The sequence below is a fragment of the Mercenaria mercenaria genome, chromosome 14 (genome assembly GCF_021730395.1).
Source record: "Mercenaria mercenaria strain notata chromosome 14, MADL_Memer_1, whole genome shotgun sequence".
NCBI lineage: Eukaryota > Metazoa > Mollusca > Bivalvia > Venerida > Veneridae > Mercenaria > Mercenaria mercenaria.
In genome coordinates this window covers 67144775-67166039 of record NC_069374.1, presented here as the reverse complement: position 1 = coordinate 67166039, position 21265 = coordinate 67144775, and the positions used below count along the sequence as shown (strand labels likewise).

The following is a 21265-nucleotide window of genomic DNA, read 5'->3' as shown; positions in this document are numbered from 1 at the left end:
TAAAAATAGTAGACTATTTAAACAAAATCTCTTCATGAACCGCTGGATGGATACCCATCAAACTTGGGCCAAGGTCCAGTCTCAAGCTCCACTCCCCTTTTTAATGAGCAGCAAGCAAAATATAGAAAAAGGCTTTGAATGACTTCTTCTGATATGCCACAGTATAGGTCTTCATGAAATTTGGTCTGTAGTATCGTATAAGATCTTCTCTCAGGCTTTGTCAATAGACTGATTATCCTTTTATGGTCTCCATGAGCTAAAAAAACAACAACAAAAAACTTCTTTCAATGAACCTCTTGATGGTTCTACACCAAACTTGGTCATTAGCACCCTTGTTGGGGATTTTCTCAGGTTTGTTCAGATGGTTTCACTTTGCCCCTTTCAGGGTCAATCAGAGCTTAATCTTCTTACGAACCAGTTGATGAACCTTCAGCACTCGTTGTCTGTAGCATCATTTGGGCAAAGGAAGATTTTGACTATAATTAAAAAACAAAACCAATAAAAGACGAGGTGACAGCGCGTAAGATACTGGGTAGTTTGTAGGGATAACGCATGTTTTTTCGTGTTATAACATCTGCAGAATCCTGAGGGATTGGTTGGTACCCGAGCCCGTTAGGACGAGGGTACCAACGATTCCCGAGAGATTCTGAAGATGTTATAACACGAAAAGAACATGCGCTAACGCTATTCTAGCAGAAAATGCGTAAAAAACCAGATGAATTAATATATTGTCCCTTATCCGTTTTGGGGCCGTATGCGTTTACGCTTAGCCACAGAACGTACATATATAAAAAGGTGTTATAACAGCACGTGAGCGCAAGAATCTCTCTGTTAACACACGTTTTCTCTCCTGTTAAAACACCCCCGAAAAGTGACAATAACAGCAGTTTTATGCTAGAATGAACGATTTGTTTCATTAAACTACCGGTTTCTGTCTTATAAAGACCTTCTTCAGGTTAAGAAAGAAAAAGATTCAATGTTATGCATCTGTTGTTTTTCAGAATGGTTTGCATTATTGTGTAGTATCGTTATTCAATGGAGCCAGATTTCAAGGATCAATGTGCAAGTCGAAAGAAGAGGCTGCCGAGTCAGCTGCCAGTGTTGCCTTACTACAGTTGGTATGTAAAATATTTATTGTGATATAACTTAATCAACAAACTGCAAAACCCAAGTTATAACCCAAGTGGTTTGCTCTTTACTTAGAGCACATGACTAAAAAGCAAAATGTTGCCAGTAACATTCAAGATGCAGAAGGAATTGTATGTTGTGAAGGTTAGACTGATAAATTTTCTGAAGTTAGTTGTCCTGTATCATTAATCGATGTGCAGAAGTTGTCCAGTTAATGGGTAGATACAGTCAGTACATGTACAGAATCAGGGAACAAAGGTGAAGTTAACTGGCTGCAGTAACATGACTCTGTTACTGTTCAAAAATGGTGTTAAACTCAACTATACAAACAAATGCGCATCATCCCTGCTAACAAGTGATTCAGCTTCTGTATATGGTTCCCATACTACAGGGTTGACAGATCTGTGTAAACACATAATAAGGGAGACAATTCTTAAAAGTGAAATTTCATTTAAGCAAAACAATTCTGAAAAATTATGCTATTTAACCCTTAGCCTGCTGCAGGCGAATTTAACAGCCTTTGCAAACAGCTTGGAACCAGATCAGACGCTGATTAAATCGGCGTCTGATCAGGTTCCAAGCTGTTTGCTACTCTGACAATATTTCTTCCAATTTTGGAGCAAATTGAATGAACTTTACAATTTTAGCAGACGACATTTCCAGCAGACGACAATTTATCTAGCATGCTAAAGGTTAAGCAAGCTGACTTGCAGCCAACAATAGCACATCATATGATGCCAGTGTCATGTTTAAGTTTATATGCTAGCTTCCTGGACACAAAGGTGTTAACTTTATCTAATACCAAGGGAGACAATTCTTAAATTTTGTTAACCCTTATTTTTTTTTCAGCGAGGCAGCATGCAACAGATGGCAGCTCACCCTATGATGCAAATGCCAGGGTATGTGCCAGGTGCCATGCCTCAGGGGAGACAATTCTCATCACCAAATTCTGCCTTTAGTCCAGTTAACACCTTTACAGGTATATTCTTTTTCTGATTCTTCAAAGCATATGTCCAGAGTAGAGGAGCGATGGTTCTTACCAGGTGTCTGTCTGTGCCAGAAATATTTTTGGATGGGGCACATGGGCCCTACCCTGCTACTTACAAAAGAAAACAAATTATCATCATCTTGACTGAAAACCAAAACAGAAAATAAAGCGAAAAAAATCTTGCTGCTCATGTCTATAGCTCATCTTTTAACTATGTGTAACTATTCTTTTTCTAAAAATCATAACCTCATTGAAATTGCATTGGCATAATATTGTTATGTATATTTTAGGTTTCTATCAGGGAAATAGAGGTCATGGTCCTAGAGGTTACCAGGGGTATCAGCAGCAGCAGCAGAGACCTTATAGTGGAGGTCAGGGTAACACTCAACACAACAGGGGAGGTCACCAAAAGCTTCAGAATAACTCGCAGTTTAATTCAACCAACCAGCAGCAAGGAAGAAATCAAACAACCATATCCCAGAATCCTCAGGATTTAGTTACCAGTCAGAATGCAGAAACTAGAAATGATGACAGGTCATTGGTAAACACATCATCCAATCAAAAACAAAGTAAAGAAGTGAAAACACAACCCACTTGTGTTGTGACACCTTTTGTTCCAATGCAGGTACTAACTGTTTATATGCTAAAGTGTTTGTGTTTCGCCATTTGTTCCATTGCAGGTACTAACATTTTTTATGCTGAAGTGTTTACCCTTGAAGACAGTTATTGTACCCCCTGACAACAAAGTTGTAAGGGGGGGTATACTGGTTTCAGGTTGTCTGTCTGTCCGTCCGTCTGTCTGTCTGTCCGTAGACACAATCTTGAGCGCACCATCTCTCCTCATCCCCTTGACACAATTTAATGAAACTTCACACAAGTGATCAGTAACAACAGTAGTTGTGCATGGGGCATGTTAGGGTCTTTCAGATAAAAAAATTGCAGAGTTACGGGACTTTGTTTTTTGTTACTATACTATATACATAGACACAATCTTGTGCGCACCGTCTCTCCTCATCCCCTTGACACAATTTAATGAAACTTCACACAAGTGATCAGTAACAACAGTAGTTGTGCATGGGGCATGTTAGGTTCTTTCAGATAAAAAAATTGCAGAGTTACGGGACTTTGTTTTTTGTTACTATACTATATACATAGACACAATCTTGTGCGCACCGTCTCTCCTCATCCCCTTGACACAATTTAAAGAAACTCACACAAGTGATCAGTAACAACGATTTACCATGGTTCGTTGTTCAGATATTTGGATATTTTACCTCTGGCTAACACCATTGTGGTTCAATTCCAGTGCATCTGAACTCTGAACAATGGTATAACAGACAATAAAACAATGCATTGATTTTTTGATAAGCATTCTTCTAAAGACGGTGCCCATACAAATATCTGTTACAACTATAAGTAAATGTAGATGCATGCACTCACATGAATGTAAAATAAGTTTGTGATCTATTCATAGTCTGTAAGAACCTGGATTTAACATCCAGTTTGATTTATTTTTTGTTTAGAGATTTATGGTCTCAAATACTTGAACATTTATGAAATGTTTAAAATGCAGTAAATTATGATTTATACAAATATAGATATTTATATTGTTTCTTTGCTTTGTTTTAGCATTTAATCTAAGAAGAAAATAAGTCATGTTTCATTGAACCATTTTAATTTGTTTTGTTAGACTGAGGTTCATTCATTCAAATCTTGATCAATATTTAAAAAAACCTATACTTTCACATAGTGAAATGTAACCAAAGTTATTAATTCACTCCCGATGATGGATAAAATTTCTTCCATAGAATATAATTAAGGTAGTTCTGCATGTTTGGACTGAAATTTTTTCTACAGTAAAGAATTTGAATAAATTGTGATTTTTCAAATTTTCATAATGAACTTAGAAAATTAGGAAAATAATAGAGATAGGGTCATGTGCTAGCTTTTTGCTAGATTAATTTGAAAAAGTTGGACACCACACAATTTTTCATAATGGGAGTCTACGGGTGGTTTTGATTATAGAATTTTTCCTAAGTGTAGATTTTAATGAAATCCACGATTATAACTAACATATGATATGGTGAAATAAAATGTATAGGTCCGTGTGCTTGTTTGGAAGATATTTGACAATGATTAAAAGAGATCTGCACATTTCAAGCTGATTTTGATACATTATTTGAAATTATCTACCAGTAATACGTCAAACATCTTAATACTATATTATATCTCTAGAAAGGTAGTAACGATGCTGTTTATATAATTTTACTCACAGATTGCCATTTATTCATAAATTTCATGTTCTGAGTCCAGGCTTTATTCTACGTTACTTAGATAAATGATGCTACATCATTTAATCAGACGTGCAGAACTACCTTCACTGTTTTATTTATGTGAACAGAATAAACATGTTGTTATATTTATGTTGGTTATTTTTCTTTTATTTGTAACCACCCTGTTATTTGAAAAATGCAGTTGGAGGGATAGATGGGTTGTACAAAATGAAAATTATTCCTACATTGTTACAAGGCATTTCATATTCAACATGAAATGAAAGGTTTACTGTCCCAATTTATTTCTTTGAAAAAAGTACAGTGTTGGTAGTATGAAAATAGCATGCCTTTATTTGGAATCATTAAAAATGTTTTTTTTTATTTATTTTTGAATCATTACTGCTTACAGTGATACACTGATCACTTGCTGCACAGAATGGAAGGTGAAGAGGAATGGTAATGGTCCCTGTCTGTCTCTCCACGAGTCTGTCCATCACGTTTGTTAGAAGCACAACACCCAAACTATTGAAGGGATTTAAATAAATCTTAAAGAATGACATTACCTCTAATGCACTGTACAAGAACTATAACTTTGCTTTGCTTACTTTTTAACTTGACTATATGAAGTATATAAATTATGGAGAGCTATCCTACTCAACCAGGTGATAAAGGACTGGAGTGATGGTAGCCAGGTGTACATAATTATCTGATTAGACTGTATCACCTGGTCATTGTTTACTACAGCGTATTAGAGATGATGCTCCTCTTCCATACAAATATATACAAAATGAACATTTCTTCAAAGACAGGGAAGGAAGAATACATGTTTTGTTAAAGAATACATTGTTTCATGCTGTTGTTGGGGTTGGTGAAATAATACAAGGTCCGGCACTCTCTACACAAGCAAAGCGGAGATAGCTGAAGCATCTCGCTAAAAATATCTGATACTGATCTGTATTGAGTTAAGACGGTGGAAGGGAAAAAACTATGTAAAGTGTTGATCTTAATAAAAAAGGGAAGATAATAGAAATTAAGAATTGATTTTTATCCAATTCTTCAGTATGGTCCGGGATCCATGCTGGGGATAATGTTGATGCTTTCCCTTGTATATTTTGGCCTATCCAAGCTACACATTTTTAACGCAGGAGAAATGAAGGGAAATGGCTAAAGGAGCACATGATGAAATTTTGTGCTGAAAGTGGACGTTTTACTGTTTGTGTTGGTAGTAAAGTTGGTTGTGATGGTAACAAGGAATTAAAATAGAGAATATCAACCTCATTGGCAGAGAGGTGCTTAATGTTAATCTAAACAGGACACAAATTAAAGGTTATGTCTTTATGAAAATGATCAAAAAACATTGATTGATGTTGTACAGGATAGCCTCCTTGAAAACAATACCTAAAAGGTATACTGAAGAATTTCCAAACATCTGTGCGAACATATTAAGTCACCTTTCTCCTGTAGTTATTTTGTCATAAAGTAGAGCACAATTCAAGACCCACCATGACCTAGTGACCTACTTTTTTCACCCACAAAAACTTCATGAAAATCATTCCTATAATACAGGTAATACACAGCTATGCTACAAGTTTTCAGGTGGACAATTTAGTCCATTCCTGAATAAATGTGTTTTCACAACTTTATCTGCAAACTTATTCAGTCAATCTCTTTTCTGCATAGTTAAAAAGAATATAGATGAATAACTGTCTGACACTGTAGAAACAAAATGTGATTGAAATGTAACTAAATACACTGATTAAAATACGTACTATTACATTAATTCAATAAGATGCTAAGACATTAAACACATTGTCTTGGCCTAATATATGTCACTGTCAAGTTGAAACTAAATTCTTTTATATCTCGTATTTTTCATGTAACTCGTGTATAATTTCCATTATGAAAAATACAAAAGAATAAAGTTATTTTGTGGTGCCTTTTTAAGAAACTGTACGAGTTAAAACACACATGAATTATTTCATACGATTCAAAATGATACTGATTTTACTGTTTTACTTCTTGTGTACAGACAGACAATAAAATGTTTATACCATCATTAATATTTGCATTTGATAAACCCGTTATGATTTACACTAACACGACACGATTTATTTTCCTATTATATATGAAGAAGACTGAAAATTGTGTGTTATTATGCGACAATTCACTGTTAACTTTGTATGTCATAATAATTATGTAAGCATCAATCAGCTAGTGGTGCGCTAGAAAGAAAACCACATAAAACCGACAAATATTGGGTGGCTAGTTTCAAGGATCCTAATCCTTGATAACGTGTCTTGAGAATTGACATGATATATCTCCAACAGTAATTTGCTCCTTCAGGAATAAAATCATTGTTTGTCACTCAGATGCTTATTTTTACATCACTCGGGCTGCACTCACATGATACAATTCCTTTGCATCGAACTCCAAGCAATGATTTTATTCAATCACATTTCTTAAATTACATAATCCTGTAGTCAGTAATAGTAGCAATAATAATACAACTGTAGTCTTTATTTCAAGAGGCAACACAGTTGAGCATGCCAAGTCTTCCCTGTAAGCCAAACCCCATTGAAGAAGGGACAACTATTTTTTAGTTTTTTTAGGGGGGTTGGGGGTTGGGGGAGGGGGTCAACAGATCAAAGAAGTCTTAGTTACTTTACAATTTATTATACTTTAAATCTGTATCAACAATGTGTTATTTCTTACTCGTGGTAGGATCATAAACTTTAATAGCTATTAAAGCATCTGTAACATCTTGTCACAGATTCTATATTAATCCCAAATGCTCAACACCTTTAAAATATGTATCCATATCTTTTAAATTACCGCAAATTCAACCACAACCAAGCAACATAGATACACGTACCAAATTTTAAAGACAACAGAATGTTTTATCATATTGTCTGTGTCCTTTTCGTGGCTAACATCATGTTTATACAGATATGAATAATATATATGCCTCAGTTTCACTTCTTATTTCTGTTTTATTATTTCATGGTGGTACAACTAAATACACTTTCTCTCTGTCATTTAAGAAATGAAATTTTTTTTTTCGGTGTTCATGCGAAATGAACTGCAGAAAAGAATCGGCAAATTTAACATGAATCGCACGCATGAACACCTAAAACAGTTTCATCTGTTATATTTACATTAAAGATCCTTCCATCTGTAAACAAGATCATATTATAAATTGCACACATTTTCTTATATTTAACATTAAAATCAGCTTCTCCCCGACTTGTATATATGTACACGTCATTAAAACAGCGGCCCATTGTCGCTAAGCATCACTGACATCACTTTGGTGCCTTTCCTGTTGCTGTTCATACAAAATGAATGTCATAATTTTCAATGGAAAGGAATAGGGCGAATGTAAATATATACTTATGAATCCTTTTTATCCCAAATTGGTTATTTCTCAGGCATCTAAAACGTGTTTTTCTTCTTTTTTCTTATGTTTCTTTAATGGTGTTCACAAAGTTCATCCTTTTGTCTGTCAATATTTATTACATATTCTTTCCATTGTTAACACACTACTTATCAAGGTGGCCATAAACTCGTCTGAGTTTTTCTTTCTTATTTCTATTATTATGTCTCTTCCATGGTTTTTCGTTAAGTGACATCTCAGAAGACTGGCTACTTCCTGCAGTATCGGACCCTGTTGGTGCTCCCTTCTCACCACGCGCTGTGCGTGTGTGTACTGTGGAAAACTCCTAAAATGTTTCGGAAATACAAATGTAACGCATAATATGTTTTTAACCTGTATAAAGCTATTCAACTGCCTTACAGACAGTCAATAGTTTTATCCAGGTGCTGGGAGAGGAATCTCCATCATTAGAAAAATAGGATAGTCTCCATATGACCTAACTGTGTGATTCAAAACTCTACAGAACAGAGTGTCTCTGTCATTAAAATCAGGAAAGTTACCATATGACCTACATGTAATTTGTTTTAGTGTTGTTAAAAAACCATACAAAGTGAAGTTGAATTGATCTGTACACAACAGTAAATGGAAGCCTTCTAAGAATCTGTAATATATAAACGATATCACACGAGTGTCTTTTCATATTGAATTTATTAAACCACTTGAATAAAATAATGAAATGCGAGACTCTGCCAAGCATTTTATCAATTTTATTCAACAAGTTTAATAAATTAAATGTGGAAAGTCACAAATGTAATATTCTTTTTATCACATGATAGCCTTTCCGGTCGAAACATCAAAAATTCTAATTTTCTTTTACTATATAAACAAGACAATTTGACAAACGTCTAAACGACGTCAACGTCAAAGCTTTATTACACTAGTGTATTATCATTTTTAATAGCTTTATTTCACTCCCGTGGCGTCAAACATGTGATAAGTAAATCCATTTAGCAACGTATGAAGGAAATGTTCTGGTCTAAATGACCTAGTTTAATAGACAAGAGGGCCATGAAGGCCCTGTACCGCTCACCTGACCTATTGACCTAAAAATCATCAAGATTAACATTCTGACCAAGTTTCATTAAGATATGGTCAGAAATGTGGCCTCTAAAGTGTTAACAAGTTTTTCCTTTGATTCGACCTGGTGACCTAGTTTTTGACCCCACATGACCCAGATTCAAACTTGACCTTAGGATCATCAAGATTAACATTCTGACTAAGTTTCATGAAGATACAGTCATAAATGTGGCCTCTAGATTGTTAACAGGCTTTTCCTTTGATTTGACCTAGTGACCTAGTTTTTGATCCCGTCTGACCCAGATTTTAATGTGACCTATAGATCATCAAGATTAACATTCTGACCATGTTTCATTCAGATAAGATCATAAATGTGGCCTCTACAGTGTTTACCAGCTTTTCCTTTGATTTGACCTGGTGACCTAGTTTTTGATCTTAATGACCCAGATTTAAACTGGACCTTGAGATCATAAAGATTAACATTCTAACCAAGTTCCATGAAGATACAGTCATAAATGCTGCTTCTACAGTGTTAAGAAGCTTTTCGTTTGTTTTGACTTGGTGACCTAGTCTTTGACCGCAAACTCGTCCAAGATTTTATTGAGTGTTATTGAGTGTTAACAAGTTTTTCCTTTGATTTGACCTGGTGACCTAGTTTTTGGCCCCAGATGACCCGAATCAAACTCGTCAAAGATTTTATTGAGGGTAACATTCTGACCAAGTTTCATTAAGAATGGGCCAAAATTGTGATCTCTAGAGTGTTAACAAGCTTTTCCTTTAATTTGACCTGGTGACCTAGTTTTTGACCCCAGATGATCCAATATCGAACGCATCCAAGATTTTATTGAGGGTAACATTCTGACCAAGTGTTATTAAGATAGGCCAAAATTGTGACCTCTAGAGTGTTAACAGTCAAATTGTCGACGACGACGGATGGACGGACGACGACAGGACGACGGACACAGGGCGATCCAAAAAGCTCACCTTTAAGCACTTTGTGCTCAGGTGAGCTAAAAATCAGATATGGCTGTCAGCAATGGTTCCTCTTTGTGGTGGCTGCTGGATCAAGGAAGCTGCATATTCACTAGTGATATTACCTGCATGTATTTATGTTATAACAGCACATTTTGGTTGTCTGCTTTAAAATAAATAACTAATATAAAGGAATCAGCTACAAACCTACCTTTCTAAAGAACTCTGCATCCACTTTACTAGGAACCAGTATCGGCCGTCCATCTTGGTTCCCTAAACTGAGACCCCCCGTAGCAGATGTACCATCTGGTTCCTGGGAGTAACCATTGAATTCAACAGGATCCATCTCTGCTGGTGGTTGACAATGTAATAACTTTCCCTATTCATGATACAAAAGAAAATTGTCATTACATTGTAGTAGAAATATACAGACATGGCTAAGCCTTTGATATCTTAAAACTACTTTCAAGCAAGAAGCAGGGATATTGTTTTTTGTTTGCAATGGTAACTCGCTAAAATGATAATTCTAACACGACTTCATTTTGTTTTCTATCAAACAAGGAAAATTGAAAAAGTGACACTTTTACGTGATAAAATTATTGTTTGTATCAAGTAAAACTAGAGATGCTTTTGAGAAAAGTGCATGTCTCCCACAACTGCCTTGTTTGGATTGTTCAGAAGAATGGTTCCTACCAAAAATTTCTAGTTCGTCTAGATGGTCTAGACGAGTGGATCCAATCAGTAATTCAAGGGCCATAATGCAAAAGTGCCTGGGCGGTTTTTAGCTAGATATCGAACTTGGCCAAGGTCTTATGGTCAAACACATTTTCAAGTTTGATGAAGATCGGATGAGAAATGTTTGACTTAAGAGTGCGGAAAGCTTTGTGACAGACAGACACACACACAGACAGGAGTAAATCAATATGTCTCCCACATCACTGTATGGTGGGAGACATAATTATTGTTGTATCTCAATAATTATGTCACAGTGCCATAAGTGATAGTTGTGATACAGTCACACCTACAAAATGACTCTTAAAAGATGTATTGAAATAAATCATACACAATATATATTGAAATAAATCATACACAATATATACTGAAATAAACCATACACAAAATATACTGAAATAAATCATACACAATATATACTGAAATAAATCATACACAATATATACTGAAATAAATCATACACAGTATATACTGAAATAAATCATACACAGTATATACTGAAATAAATCATACACAGTATATACTGAAATAAACCATACACAGTATATACTGAAATAAACCATACACAATATATACTGAAATAAACCATACACAATATATACTGAAATAAACCACACACAATATATACTGAAATAAATCATACACAATATATACTGAAATAAAACAATATATGCTGAAATAAATCATACACAATATATACTGAAATAAAGGATACACAATATATGCTGAAATAAATCATACACAATATATACTGAAATAAACCATACACAATATATACTGAAATAAACCATACACAATATATATTGAAATAAATCATACACAGTATATATTGAAATAAATCATACACAATATATATTTGTACAATTTTTACTTCCTTAATGAAAGCAAATTGGAAAATGTCATCTTCTGAACAAAAACTGTAACCTTACAAAAAACAGTTATCTCACAATAATAAAAATTACACAAAACTATAAAAATTCAACCATTTAGTCGTGCAACCAAAAACATGAATATTATGCAAGCACATCATAATTATTAAAAGGAAATTAATTTGTTTTTGTCAACAATTCGATTTAAGTTCCTAAAATAATCAGGAACATTTAAAAAAATTTTGTCCAATATCTCCAGTAAACAATAAGTTACAGAAAAGTGTATATAAATATTTCATAGATTTATTTTCACGTTAATTTACAAATAAAGTGAAGGAAGGTATTATGGGAATGTGCTTACATTGACATAATCTTTCAGCAGGTATCTTGAGGATCTTGGCCCATCAGGGAGACCACGATTTGTCATGAATCCTCTCATTGCTGAAAATTAAAAGCCGTCTGTATATTGCATTGAGATATATTAATTTAACATGTCCATTTAATATCAGTGTACTTTAAAATCTCCAAAAGGGATGCCAAGTGGATACCCAGTGTTTATAACTGTGTATAGAAGCTTCTTGTATACCTATATTACTCTGGTCATCTTATATCTGTGTTTAGTCTATATTAAGTACAAAATGTCGGTGTCTAATTACCGCAACATATTCTCGTAAAATGAATGGATTACACCAGAACAGACCTCTATCTTAATCTTTATACAAAATAAAACACTTGTGTGGGCCTTTATCATAGAAATAGTTAAGTCAATGACTGGACCATTTTCCAGTAATGAGCACAAGTTTGAGCTTTAAATTTTCTTTAAAAGCATGTAAGCTTGAACATCTACAGTAGCTAAACAACATTTGTTAGAAAACATTTACCTGACTTTGATAACACTGATACGTTAGCAGTATTTTGGATGTATACATGCCAAGCTAATGACCATTTAAAAGGGAAATCATGTCTTCAACTAGATGTGTGTCCATAGGACACAGGTGCCCCCACTCCTGCCACTGTAACATGGTTTGTTTGCAACACAGACTTTTAAGAACCTTACGTGTAGTTTTCACTTAGTTGGCCATAACTCTGGCCTAGCTGAGTAAAATCCTAAAGAGAACACTTCATAGGCTATAAAACAATCCTCTAATGTTTTATGATTCTAGGTCAAGAACATTTCAACATTTTTTACATACATGTTTCACAAACTTTTTTTCTGAGTAAGTCTGGACAAGAAGTCAGGTCTTGTGTAGTGAAATAATGACTGTAGGTAAAATATTTTTGGAGCTACGCGTGACAAAACATTGAAATGACAATTTTTTCCTAGCTCAGGGGCCATAACTCCTACAATACTGAATGAATCCGGACGAGAAACCCCAGGTGCACAACTTCACATGCTGACCAACATTCCTGTAAAGTTTTGTGACTCTACATCAAATACTTTTGGAGCTAGGCGCGACACAACACTAAAATGACCAATTTTTACAAAGTCAGGGGTCATAACTCCTACAAGACTGAATGAATCCGGACGCGAAACCCCAGGTGCGCAACTTCACATGCTGACCAATATTCCTGTAAAGTTTTGTGACTCTACATCATATACTTTTGGAGCTAGGCACAACACAAGATTCTCGGAAGGACGGACGGACAGACAGACAAGAGCAACTCTATATGCCCTCACCACTGAAGAGGGGGGGGCGTGGGGGGGGCACAAAAATGCAGTCAGGAAATTCCAACCTCTCTACAGGTATCAATGCTTTTTTGTTTGGTTTTTTACCTCTGACTTACCTCCATATGTATTGAGTAACTCATGTGCTGTAGGGGGCCTGTGTGGATCTTCACCTTCCACTGGCTTTGGCAAATTGATTCCATAGGTTTTCTCCAGTAACCAACGTGGAATCTTCTGACATAACTTTATTATTTGTCAAGGTATTGTTTCACAAAATAAAGTAAGGTAATAGAACAGGTTCAAGAGGTACTTTCTTTAATTAAATAATTTAAATGAATTTAGAAGACAATACAGAGAAATTGTCCATCATATAATCTGACAATGAACGAGATTCTCATATCATCTTAATTTTTATTATATACCTATATAAATTCTGTAAAAAAATCGGCATGTATTTCACAATCAAATATGAACAGACAGACAAAAATTCCGTATTGTACCTTTTGAATTCCATATTGTACCTTTCCGAATTGTATGCTGCCAGACTATTTTCATTAATATGCATGATCCGGCACATTTCTATAAATAGCGCACATAAAATCTTCACTAAGTTCCATTTAATATCGATAAACATTGAAAATTTCATTCAAGAACAAAACAAGGATAAAATGGTAAAGGTATATAATAAAAGGGTCATTATAACCGTAGCTAGATCTGGGACTTTGTATTCGGCTCTCGTGAATTTTGCTAGGTCAGATCACGCTCGGCGCTTGCACGCCTCGTGAGATCTGATCTGGCAAAATCCACTCGAGCCGAATACAGCATCCCAGATCAAGCTACGGTTATAATAACCCTATTGTATTTGTATTAAATGAAGATATAACGCAAGTATCAGACATAAAACAAGAAAAAGAATTATATACATTTTCATTTCTTCCAGTTTAATTGGTTGACATTATTAACAAGAGCTGTCCATAAGACAGCCAATGCTTGACTATTCGAAATATTGTCCCAGGAGCAGGAAAATATTACTCTAAATATCTATAGAGTTTCAATCCAGGTTGGTAATTGATCTATAAACAAGAAGCTGCGTTCAATAAACGCTTGATGCCCCCGGTGGCATCCTTGTCGGTACAAAGCAACCTAAGTCCAAAACGAGGTCAAGTTCAAGGTCAAACTGAGGTCAGGTGATGTCTGAAGATGAGGAATGGTCAGAGGTTACATCTGCATTAGTATCAAGTCATTCTAGTAAGGGGTATTGATGCTAGACGAAACGGTCCCATTTGGTTAACCAAGAGATGGCCCATATAAAGCAACCTAAGTCCAAAACTAGAGCTGCTTTTAGAAAAGCGCATGTCTCCCACAACTGCCTAATCATCTAAACACTAAGTCAGTCTTTTTTTACTATTTAGTAGGGATGGCAACGAATATTTGGATATTCGAATATTCGTTCATGACACGAATATTCGAATACTGTTTCACTATTCGAATATTCGGAAAAAATATAAAATCAAAAGAAATAAATAAAAACCAAATGCAATAACCAGTATGTTCGTTTATCTAATTTACCAAAATTCGCTTTCATAGTAAATACACGTGAAAATGGCTTCCGTCGCTGTCAGACGTGTCACTTTGTATTTTAGCGTGCCGATATTGTACATCACTATGGTGATGACATCGTACACTGTTGTAAGTACCGCTAATTACTTACCTTTAGAAATTTTATTAGTCCCCAACTGATGTAAATCCGTTACAAATCGCCATGTTTTCGGCAGGTGCGAACATGTAATTAAAATCATCAAGCACTTGAACTAATGACTCGGATTTCAATCAAAGTCGATTCAAGATGTATTTCAGTAAAGAAAAATGCCGAAAAGTGTTGTAAACAAGTCAAATGTGGTGAATATTATTTTTATGTAAAATGGATTCCTCTTGATAATAAATGCATTTTGTACGAAAAAAGTAGTACAATCTACTCAATATTCAGACAGAGGGTAAAGTTAAAGCAAAATTTATCTTTTATAAGACGCCCCCCCCCCCCCCCCCCACCCACAGTCTTAATTTTACACCCCGTTTAATTGAAAGTATTGTTCATGCTATATAGTGAATCTACTGTCAAAATGCAAGCAATGCCGCCTGTCTTTTTAAAGTATTTCACGCGATCATCCGATAAGACATGGGCTACTTATAATATGTGTGGAGAGAACCTTACTTACAAGAGGGCTACATCCCTGTAAAAACATGTAAAAATAAGTAAAACCTAGCTATATAGATTATATGTAAATGGACGCAAATAAAAAATATTTTATATTTAAAAAGATGAACAAGCGATGAGAACGATAAGTCGGTCTTAATTCGTCAATGTCTGAATTACTTCCGGTGTGAACGAAAGTAGAATTAATGCAGAGCGCTGCTATGGGTACGATAAATTCATAAGATTTTGAGTTAGTTTGTTGATCATTTGATGACCGAATATTCGAATATTCGTTCGGAAGGCTGACTGAATATTCGAATACCAAAATTGCTATTCGTTGCCATCCCTACTATTTAGTCACAACAAATATACCTTTGAAGAGTAAAATGGCTGATTTTCAGTAATTTAAGGGCCATAATTCTGAAGTGCCTATGCCAATTTTGCTAGTTATCGAACCTGGGAGAGGACTTATGGTTACACACATTTTGTTCAAGTTTGGTGAAGATCGGATGAGAAATATTCAAGTTACAGTACAGACAAGCGTAAAAATACTGATTTTTGGTAATTCAAGGGCCATAATTCCTAAGTGCCTAAGTCGATTTGGCTAGTGATCGAACTTGGCCGAGAACTTATGGTCAAACACATTTTGTTCAAGTTTGGTGAAGATCGGATAAGAAATGATTGACTTAGAAGGCGGACAAGATGAATGGTTTTTGGTGCATGTTTGAGAATGAAGACTTCAGCATTTTTATGAGTCTAAGTGATTTATTAATTATTGTCAAGGGCCATAATTCCAAAGACCCTGGGCCGATTTTGCTAGTTATTGAACCTGGCCAAGGTCTTATTGGCAAACACATTTTGTTCGAGTTTGGTGAAGATTGGATAAGAAATGATTGACTTAGAGTGCGGACAAGATGAATGGTTTTTGGTGCATGTTTGAGAATGAAGACTTCAGCATTTTTATGAGTGTAGGTGATTCATAAATTATTGTCAAGGGCCATAATTCCAAAGTGTCTTTGTCACGTTAAGTAACATGTATATTTAACGACGCGCCATTCTTGGCGTCACGTCTATGTAACGCGCTCTTTTGTTGTATGTTATGACGTCCTGGACGTCACTTGTTGTTCTTCCGGTCTATGAAGTAAACAGTCAACGTAAAATGGACAACACTTTTGTCTTCATTTAATGTCTCCACGACATTTTGGTGCCGTGACGAAAAACATTAGCAATGGCAACTAAACTACGATCAATCCAGAAGGGGCACAAGGGTGCAGTTACACGACTTTTGTCAAAATTCGAGATGATTCAGCAAGAAGCAGGTGATTTGGAAGAGTTGCAGACGATAGAAGATTCCCTGAGACAGAAAAAGCAGACGATCACCGAGATCCATGAGAAAATCATAGATTTCATTCCAGAAGATGACGGGGAACAAATCGAGACGGAGATACTGGATCATAATGAGTACATCTATAATTTACAGACAAAGATACAGAAAGTAGCAAGTTTCAAAAAGGTAACATTTTCTAATTTGAATGTTAATTCTCAGGCTTTCCGTGTGTCTGTTTACGGCGAATCATCACAAACTAACGATGAGAATGTTATCCACGATAATTTCCCAAAGAGAGCCTAACTTTAACCACACCCACAGCTCTGTATACCATAGACTACCGAAGCTAGATCTACCGCGGTTCGATGGCAACATTCTTGACTGGCAGTCATTCTGGGACTCATACGAGTCGGCTATTCACACGAACCCTTCACTCAGTGGTGTACAAAAATTCAACTACCTGAAGTCGTCTCTGAGGGGAGAAGCTGGACAAACAATTGCAGGTTTTGCGTTAACTAATGCTAACTATGACAAGGCAGTGTCGTTATTACACGAAAGGTATGGACATAAAGACCGAATCATACAGACCTACATGAAAGCTTTACTTGAGGTTCCCGCTCCCCTGAACACCGTTACCAGTCTGAGAAAGTTCTACGATACTACAGAAACATACATACGGGGACTTGATTCACTTAACCAGTGTGAGAGCACATATGGATCTCTTCTCACTCCCATCATCCTTCAGAAATTACCACCGGAAGTCAGAACAAACATTACACGTGCGCACGGAACATTATCTTGGTGTTTGAATGAATTAATGAAGTGTCTCATAAATGAAATTAATATTATGGACGCCGGAAGTGCATTGAATACCGGGCAAGAATTCATTGCTACAGCAACCTTCCTGACGAAATCGGACACGCGAAAGACGGAGAGAAAAAATATTCATAGACCAACCAGACCAAGTGTGAAACCTAAAAGCGTTCAAGTACCAACCTGTGTATATTGTAAGGGAGAGCACTCAAGTACAAACTGTGTGAAAATTAAAGATCGCGAACAGAGACTCAATATTGTAAAAGAAAAGCAGTTATGTTTTAACTGTCTACGCAGTCACAAGGTTAGCGAGTGTAGATCTAAATTCAATTGCATGATATGTTCGCGCCGACACCATACTAGCATATGTGAGGAAGAATCAAGAAAAAAATCTACAGATGAACCCCCTAAAACACATGACGCGAAGGAAACCCAGTCATCCGTGCTTCACTCAGCCCATAATTTCGCACTAGGACCCGTTTTACTGAAGACAGCCGTTTCCATGGTTACATCATCTTGCACATCCACAACCGCGAACATCCTGTTTGATGAAGGTTCCCAGAGTTCGTTTATCACTGAACGTCTAGCACAGAAACTGCAGCTACAGCCAACCGGCAGTGAAGCGCTATGCTTATCAGGATTTGGAGACACAGAGAGACGCATACGACACCTAGATACAGCCACCGTCTATTTACAAACTCCAGAATTTAACATCCCAATCAAAGTGCTGATAGTACCTGAAATTTCCGTGCCGCTAAAAACGTACCAGAAACACGTTGGTCATCTTCCGTACCTGAAAGGACTCAAACTTGCTCATCCCATGTCAGAAGAAGATAACTTCGAGATCGAGATATTAGTGGGCGCTGACCATTACTGGGACATAGTGCAAGATACTATCATTAGAGGAGACGGGCCTACAGCTATACAATCGAGAATCGGCTATCTTTTGTCCGGGCCTTTGAGTACCGAAAATCAGATACAGCCATCCCAATTTCCCGTGTCTATGTTGAACGTTATGACTATGCACGTGCAGGAAGAAGTCAATCTAGAGAGATTTTGGGAAGTAGAATCATTAGGAGTAGAACAGAAGTCGGTACACCAAGGCTATGAAGAATATACCAAACAGTACCAGAACACAGGCATTTCGTATGAGAATGGAAAGTACATTGCAAAATTACCCTGGAAAGAAAATCATCCATTTTTGCCAAGTAATGAGCTGATAAGCCGACGAAGAACTGTTAGTGTAGTAAACCGCCTTAGAAAAGAACCAGAACTACTTCAGAAGTATGGAGAGATTTTAAGTGAACAGGAGAAGAGAGGCTTCATAGAAAAGATTACAGATGTTAAATCAAGCGAGAATACCAAAGTTCATTATATTCCCCACCATCCCGTAAAGAAAGACTCGGCGACCACACCCATACGTATTGTATACGACTGCAGCTGCAAGTCAACACGAGATTCCCCCACCTTAAATGAGTGCTTGATGAATACCCCACCCATCCTTAACGACCTAACAGCTATATTACTACGCTTCCGATACCACGAATTTGCAGTATCCACAGATATCGAGAAGGCGTTTTTGAACATCGGTCTACATCCAGACGACCGTGACGTCACTAGGTTCTTTTGGTTATCAGATCCGAACAACCCAGACAGTCCACTACAGATATATCGCTTCAAGTCAGTGCTCTTTGGAGCTACGTGCTCGCCGTTTATATTAAACGCTACAATAACAAAACACCTTGCCTTACACAGATGCGACGATACAGAACGTATTCAACAAGGATTATACGTCGATAACATACTTACCAGCGTACCAGACGAGTCTACACTGCTAGATTTCTACACTAACAGCAGACAACTGTTCCAGAAAGCATCCTTTAATTTGAGATCATGGAGCTCAAACAACCCAGCTCTGCGTGAGAAAATCAAATCCGATGGTGTGAGCGATAAGGACAGAAATACAAAGGTACTGGGCATGCGCTGGGATTCTTCAACAGACGAACTATCATTTCCACAAAGACTGAAGGCAGCGTCGAATATCTGTGTTCTGACGAAACGTGTGATCCTTCAAGAATCTTCCTCCATTTATGATCCACTTGGATTACTTAGCCCGATCACCGTGACAGGCAAGATGTTGATACAGTCGCTGTGGAAACGTAAATTTGAGTGGGACGAACCGTTGCCAGATGACATCATTACAGAGTGGTGTAAGATCAGAGAAGATACCGCGAAAGCTACCGAAACCAAGTTTAGCAGACGATACTTCCAAGGCACAACACCAAGGGAAGTAACTCTTCACGTCTTCTGCGATGCCAGCCACAAAAGCTTATGGCTCATGCGCATACCTTGTGTCCGGTTGTCACAGTACTCTCGTGATGGCGAAGAACAAAGTAACTCCCATTAAACAACTTACCGTGCCGAAACTTGAACTGTGTGCAGCACTTATAGGCGCTAAACTTAGTCAACACATAACATCCACCATACATTGTGATAAAGTATACTTATGGAGCGACAGCCAGATCGTGCTGAAGTGGATTTCTACAACCAAACCACAGCCACAATTCATAGCCAGACGTGTAACAGAAATACATGAGTTGACAGACGGCTTCATGTGGCACTATTGCCCAACCGATTCAAACCCAGCAGACCTTCTGTCGAGAGGACTTACCTATGAGAAATTTCACGACAACATATTATGGATGCATGGTCTAGCTGGCTGAACGACGAGACAACATTTCCCGGATATGAATTAATGCTGAGTACGCACACCAACAGTGAACACGAAGATACCAACTATTCCGCCTGTATGACTACATCGCGAGAAATTACACCCGATCCCGGCATTTTAGATGTTATAGACATCAATAGATTCGACACATACCGTAAGCTGATACGTGTTACAGCATATGTTCTAAGATTTGTGAACAACTGCAGAAATATTGAGAAGGTCTACGGACCTCTAGAGTCGCACGAGATCAACGCAGCAGCCAAGCATCTGATAAAGTACGTACAGTCCCGTCATTTTCCGGACGTGATAGAGTACATCTACCAGAATAGAAACATCCAGTTGAAAAGACCCAACCTAGTGAGACAGCTTGATTTGTTTCTTGATGACGACAAATTAATACGTTGTGGCGGCAGATTATCTAACGCACCGTTATTACACAGCACGAGATTTCCCTACCTACTTCCTTCCAAAGACAACCTTACAAAGCTTATTATTTTGGACGCACACGTTACACATATGCATTCCGGTACTGAGAGCACAGTCACCTATCTTCGCCAAATATTTTGGATTCCTAGCATTCGCCAGCGTGTTCAGAAAATAGTCCGCTCGTGTGTTACGTGTCGTAAGGTCACAGGAAGAGCATATCGAGTACCTGACCCCCCACCGTTACCTAGCAACAGATTGAAGGTTGCGCCACCATTCACAGTAACCGGCATAGACTTTACCGGAGCTTTAACAGTAAAGGCATCGAGAGGAGAACTACAGAAAGCATACATTTGCCTTTTCACATGTGCCAATACGCGAGCTGTCCATCTAGAAATAGTACCGAACATGACTGTGGAATCATTTATTTTAGCTCTACGACGTTTCTTCAGCAGAAAAGCAATACCCAAGGTCATTATGTCGGACAACGCCCTGACGTACATCGCCACCGCCAAAATCCTGAAGGAAAAGGTCCTTGGAACACATGGTATAACATGGTCATTTATTCCCCAGCACGCGCCATGGTACGGAGGGTGGTGGGAGAGGCTTATTGGTATAACAAAGACCTGTATCAGAAAAGTACTTGGAAAGTCATTGGTTAGCATGGAAGTTCTTCAAACAATTACAGCAGAAGTAGAA

At 37.0% G+C, this 21265-nt stretch overlaps 3 protein-coding genes across 4 annotated transcripts in view; 2 read left to right on the top strand and 1 right to left on the bottom strand.

Moving 5' to 3' along the window:
- Window positions 1-3183, top strand: part of LOC123526979 (5'-3' exoribonuclease 1-like) — a 67865-nt gene extending 64682 nt beyond the window's left edge. The window contains exons 38-40 of one of the 2 annotated variants that reach the window (XM_053523771.1): window positions 1002-1118; window positions 1978-2107; window positions 2407-3183. In XM_053523771.1, coding sequence (XP_053379746.1) covers window positions 1002-1118; window positions 1978-2107; window positions 2407-2855 — 696 coding nt within the window. In that variant the 3' untranslated portion in view covers window positions 2856-3183. The remainder of the gene's footprint in view (window positions 1-1001; window positions 1119-1977; window positions 2108-2406) is intronic. The other variant, XM_053523773.1, reaches the window with a different exon arrangement.
- The window catches only part of LOC123527773 (uncharacterized), a 188998-nt gene that overhangs the window by 157581 nt on the left and 10152 nt on the right, over window positions 1-21265 (top strand). The window lies entirely within an intron of this gene.
- Window positions 7043-21265, bottom strand: part of LOC123527774 (large subunit GTPase 1 homolog) — a 53609-nt gene continuing 39386 nt past the window's right edge. The window contains exons 10-13 of the mRNA XM_045307438.2: window positions 13198-13321; window positions 11774-11853; window positions 10023-10190; window positions 7043-8108 (exon numbers count right to left, since the gene is read on the bottom strand). Coding sequence (XP_045163373.2) covers window positions 7929-8108; window positions 10023-10190; window positions 11774-11853; window positions 13198-13321 — 552 coding nt within the window. The 3' untranslated portion in view covers window positions 7043-7928. The remainder of the gene's footprint in view (window positions 8109-10022; window positions 10191-11773; window positions 11854-13197; window positions 13322-21265) is intronic.